This window comes from Lissotriton helveticus, chromosome 7 (assembly GCF_964261635.1).
Source record: "Lissotriton helveticus chromosome 7, aLisHel1.1, whole genome shotgun sequence".
NCBI classification, from domain to species: domain Eukaryota; kingdom Metazoa; phylum Chordata; class Amphibia; order Caudata; family Salamandridae; genus Lissotriton; species Lissotriton helveticus.
The window spans coordinates 1586735435-1586741177 of record NC_136068.1 but is presented as its reverse complement, the minus strand read 5'-3'; the positions used below and the strand labels follow the sequence as shown (position 1 = coordinate 1586741177).

Genomic DNA, 5743 nt, shown 5'->3' with positions numbered 1-5743 from the left:
ATAGCTGAGCACTAGTGTTGGCGAGACTGAGCCAGTTTACAGGAGGAAACCAAAGAAACACGAGTCATGTCACACCCTGGATGGAAATAAGGGAAGAGGGCGAGAGGGGAGGTGCGGGTTAGCACGTGATCATTCTAACCGAGTACAAGCACTAGGACGAAGTGCAAGAAAAGTGCTTAGTCACCATGAGAAGAACTACGTGTGATGGACGAGCGCCTCTTCCTATTGGTAGGTAGCGCTGTCCGTCTCCGCCGCACACGCCCTTCCTAGTATAAATAAAGGCGTTGTGCGTTGCTTTCTCAGACCCAGCTCTGAGTTGTGTTCTTGCTTCAACAGTGCTTGAACGGAACGTGGCTCCGAGTCCAGCGCTCTCCTGAAAACTATCCATCTTTTACCTACATCTATCGCCAACAACCCACCATCAGCAACGCCATGGAGTCCCAGGTGCGCCAGAACTACAACCGCGAGTGCGAGGCGGCCATCAACCGCATGATCAACACCGAGCTGTACGCCTCCTACGTCTACCTGTCCATGGTGAGTACAGGCGCCGTCTGTCCGTCTCTGCCCCCCGTAGATGAGTCTGTCCTTACTGTACTGTCGTCTACGCCTCCCAGTCTACCTGGTGAGTACAGACGCAGTGCAGTGTCTGTCTGTTCTTCCTCTTAGTGAGTACAGACCCTGTTTGTCCATCTTTACTCTCCACACAGAGCTTTGTCTGTCCTTCTTTCCGCTTAGTGAGTCCACATTCTGTCTGTCCTTGCTTCATGGTTAACAGTGATCTGTGTGCTTCCTACGTGTACCTGTTCTTCGTGAGTGCAGGCGCTATCTGTCCGTCTTACGCTCCGAAGTGGGGTTTGTCTGTCTGTCCTCAGTGTACTGACAACAGCGAGCAGTACGCCTCATGGTGAGCTCGGGCGCCGTCTGCCCGCCTTTACTCTTCGTAGTGGGGTCTGTCCTTACTACAATACCCACGCAGGCTGTTATGTTAGGCAGGGCTCGTGAATATACCTGTCTTTTGCGCAACCCGGAGGTGCGGGTTGCAGCTTTAGAGGGGTAGGGGGGGTTTCCTGCTCGTGGGAAAGCTGTACCTGCGATGGGGTGTAGTACTGTGACTGCCATCATGCGTATGGAGGTCTGTTGGCTGTCTCTGTTCCAGTAGTGTCCCCTTAGTGAGGCGTCCCTGTATGGATTGGAGGGACGGCAGTGAAAGGTGAAGCCTAGTTTTCCTGCCAAGAATTGGCACAGGTGGCGATGCGGGGAATGTTTAGGGACCTCGAGTTGTGCTATGCCAGGGGTAAGTAGGTCACTTTATCGTACTTTAAATGTATATAGCACTTAAGAGTCCCCAATAGGCCAAAGGCTCCAATTCACACCGGGTTCCCTTTGGCGTCCAAGGTGGCAGGCGTGTTTTGCTCTTTGGCCTTCTTGCAGGAGCTAGTTGATGATCAGCAAAGGACCCCAAACATGATGTGGCAACCTGGTGGGTGCACAATTGAGATGTTTTAGTGGAGAAAAAAAGACTAGTGTTATGTATGTGCCTACTAACATTTGTTTTTTTTTTGTTAAATTTATTTTGGAGTCCTAACCATGGCCACTGGAATTATGAGATGCGGTGGCTTTTTGCGCATAGTTGGGGATTGCTGCACTTGCTTTACAGTGCTTGATCTTCAGATTTTAACAAAAGAAAACTGTTTCTAGCTTAAACGTATCCAAATTAAGTGTGGGATATGTTTGCTTGCCTTTCGCACAGGTTGACCACCTTTTGGTTGTTAAACTGGTACTAATGAGGTGAAATCTTTGCCCAGACAGTTATGCGTTAAAAAAAATGAAGGATATAAAAAATGCCACATCATTTAATGCTTTGCAGCATAATTCCCAGTGGCCATGGCCACAACCATGGATCTGTAATGTAGAAGGCAAGATAATGGGTATTGTGACAAAAGTAGACTGGAACAGATGCTATTACTTGGTCCAGTGCCAAGCCAGAGACCAGGAAGGCCTCTGCTGTGCTGTCCCGTGCTGCAAGGCTTGGGGCCGTTCTTGTTGCCTTTGTTCATGTTCTGGTGTTAGGAAGTTGCCCAACTCTATGCCTAGAAAAGGATAATGTATGATATTTTCTGGGGAGCTGGCATCCATGCTTCCACGTTAGGCGCATAAACACCCCTAATGGCTCGTGCGTAGAGCAGGCTGTTTCGGGTCTTCTCAGCTTAGAAAGGATTCTAGAACCGAGGCCTGCTGACTATGGAGTACCCCTGGGCCTGCTGACTATGGAGTACCCCTGGGGTTCCCGATGATGCTGGGGCCTCCCGCTGCACCCTATGAATACTCTTGTAACACTTGTCATGGTACAAAATTGCAATTGTATATAAAGTATTATATGTGAGGCTAGTCGTAGAGGATCGCGGATTAAATGTATCCATAGAAACGAACAATGGCTGTAAGTGCTCCCCCAGATGTGCACTCAGTCCTGCTTGACCATCCATACACTGCACAAGGGGAACTCAGGCCTGCGCTGTTGAGCCAGACCGAAAAAAGGCAGGTTTGACAGCCCCCCCCCCCCCCACCCCACCCCAGAGAATGAGGCTCGGTGACCGTGTGCCTGATACAGCCCCGTGCTAACCAATCTGTCACTTGGTGCTGTGATCTGTTGTTGACTGTCTCTCCTATTCGTTCTCCAGTCCTACTACTTCGACCGGGACGATGTGGCCCTGAGCCACGTGGCCAAGTTCTTCAAGGAGCAGAGCCACGAGGAGCGCGAGCACGCCGAGAAGTTCATGAAGTACCAGAACAAGCGCGGTGGGCGCGTGGTGCTGCAGGATCTCAAGGTGAGTGAGCGCGCGCGTAGTACTGTGTGATGTCAAGGTGAGCGCGCGCGTGGTACTGTGATGTCAAGGTTAGCGCGCTCGTGGTTCTGCGTGATGTCAAGGTGAGCGCGCGTGATACTGTGGGATGTCAAGGTGAGTGAGCGCGTGTGGTACTGTGATGTCAAGGCGAGCGCAAGTGGTACAGTTGGATGTCAAGGTAGGTGCGCGTGATGTTTGCTGCAGGATATCCAGGTGAGCGCGCGTGCAGGATGTCATGGTGAGGGGCACGTGGTACTGGTGCAGGATGTCCAGGTGAGTGGGCGCGTGGTGCCGCTGTTATGCAGCTGGGCGCAGGAGGATGACTTCGGACATGACATTACAATTAGTAACTTGATAACCGATTACATGCACATCTCGCCTTAACCGCAATTCTGCTCTCCACGTTTAGTCTGTACCCTTATGCATTGCAAACACTTTGTCTTCCCTTAACACAAAGTATTTCCTGAATGCCATGGTAATCTCTGTTTGGTGCCCAAACATGGATTGCGCAATTTGTGCACAACTCGAGAGTAGATTGTGCACATATTTTGCATCCCTCAACTTTTCAGAGTTTTGCAACTCCGGAGCTGTGAAAGCGTTCAGTGTGGTAACATTCACACCAACCATAATAGGGTCTCTTCACTCCCCCCATAATAGGGTCTCTTCACTCCCCCTAACCCCACCGGCCCCCCTCGGTTTATTCTGGGTTAATTGGATTTCAGAGTACAGGTCTGGTACACATTGTGCAGGTTTTTCCAGCGTGGAAATCCATCCTTATTTGTCCGGGCGGGGCGTTCTTGTGACAGCTGTACCTTTTTAAGACCCAAAGAATAGAAAATAAAGGTATGCGCACGGGGAAAGGAAAATGATTCCGGAAAGGGTAATATTCCAACAACCTTGTACCTGCGCAGGAGGCTGGAAGTGTTCCAGCCCCTCGACAGCAGCAGGGGGTCTTCAGTACAGCCTCTTGGGGACCATCCCGCCCTTCCAGCTCTCCTGCACCTCAATAACACTGCATGTGATGTCACGGAGTTAGCATGGTTTTATTAGGAGCATGAGATGGCGGCGTGGGGCCCTGGAGCTATTCTAACGCACTCTTTGTAATTTTCACAGAAACCGGACCGTGACGAGTGGGTCAACACCCTGGAAGCCATGCAGGCGGCCCTGCAGCTGGAGAAGGCCGTCAACCAGGCCCTGCTGGACCTGCACAAGCTGGCCACCGATAAAGCCGACCCCCATGTAGGTATTCGAGGCGCTTGCCTGGTTCACCCTGGTCCAGAGCAGTGGGCGGGGCGGGCACACATCAGTTTCTTACCCACTTTCACTGCCCTTTGAGACCCGAATACAACGGAAATGACAGATTTCCATCCTTGTTCTACAGATGCATTTTGTGCTTATTGTTCACTGCGGTCACACGCTGGGCTCATTTTATTCTTTTGGTTCCTAGTCCTTTTTTTCATTATCCGAGCAAGAAAGGGAAGATGAAGATAGAAAAATGAATGCAGGGATGGAGAGGGAGGTGGAGTAAAGAGACATTCGGTGGGGTCAAGGCCAGGCAAGCCTTAGTATTCGGAAGCTTAGAAGGAACAATGGTAAATCTTCCAGAGCCCTGAAGGTGCAGTCACTGGTAACTAACTGCACATTTGTCTTCTCTCCCAGGGCAGCCATGTGGGCGTCGGGGGAGGAGTATCGGGCTTGCTGGTGCTTGTGGACCCACGGTCTGCACTTTTTTAGGGCCCGTGCCCCTATGGACATGGCCTTTGCATCACGCTTGTTGTTTCTCTTTTGCACCCCACTCCGATTTACCAACCTCCATCTAACCGACTCCAGTCTGACCCACCTAAACCTACCCCACTCCAATCCACCCTGCTCCAGTCCACCCTACTGCAATCCACCGCCTCCACTCTACTCCTCCACAATCAACCGCACTCCAGTTTAGCCCAATCTAACCACCCTACCCCACCACAATGTGCCTCAATCTACCCACCCCACTCACTTTTAGCCATGCTGAACAGCAGTCACACTGATGTTCAGCATGGCTAAAACACATTGCATAAGCCAATAGCTCTTGCGTAGGCGAAACCGATTGGATTTGCCAATGCTTGTTTTGGACTGTTACCCTGCTGTCTTTCTACCTGTTTCTTGTATTCATGGGTGATTTGTATATTAACTGGGTTTCTCTCTTCACAGCTCTGTGACTTCCTGGAGTCTGAGTACCTGGAGGAACAGGTGAAGTCTATCAAGAAGCTTGGCAATTACATCACCAACCTGAAGCGCCTGGGCGTACCCCAGAATGGCATGGGCGAGTACCTGTTCGACAAGCACACCCTGGAGGAGAGTAGCTAAGCTCCCCCAGGAGGGAACACCGGCCTGCTGCACCCACTCCCACCAAACCTGCATTCTTCCATTATTTACACCGCTGTGACGCCATCAGAAGGCGTGTGTGGGGTGGGGTTTTTCTGTATGTATCCAGGCTACCTGCAGCGGCGGCTGTGCTTGTCAGCATGTTTCAAGAAATAAAGGTTTTCAGCATCATACTCATTGTGATGGCTTCATTCATAGATTGGGGAGGAGGGCAGAAATACTATGGTGGAGTTACTGGTAGGGCACTTGAATACCCAGGTCATGATAGAGGGTGGAGTCTAGACTAAATGTAGATTGCCTAGCCATAGGCTGCCAAGGAATCTATAAACCTCTAACACTGATGTCCAACTCTTTCTGTAATAAAAGCTTCTCGTGCTCAGTGAAATCGTACCGAGCTTCTACGATTTTAGCAAGGTAATGGTGATCACATCAGACAAGATTACATTTGAGGACACTCCAAGATTATCGATCGTGATCACCTCAGTACACTAGGCAGGCTTAATATCCGCAAGGTGAAAAAGGCCTTTATCAATTTG

At 50.5% G+C, this 5743-nt stretch overlaps 1 protein-coding gene across 1 annotated transcript; it reads left to right on the top strand.

Annotated features, from left to right (window-relative positions):
* Window positions 1-258: 258 nt before the first annotated feature.
* On the top strand, window positions 259-5380 carry LOC144770535 (ferritin heavy chain B-like). Its single transcript, XM_078655138.1, has 4 exons — window positions 259-534; window positions 2679-2825; window positions 3957-4082; window positions 5034-5380. The coding sequence occupies exons 1-4, from the start codon at window positions 433-435 to the stop codon at window positions 5187-5189; spliced, it is 531 nt and encodes a 176-aa protein (XP_078511264.1). The 5' UTR covers window positions 259-432; the 3' UTR covers window positions 5190-5380.
* The last annotated feature ends 363 nt before the right edge of the window (window positions 5381-5743 follow it).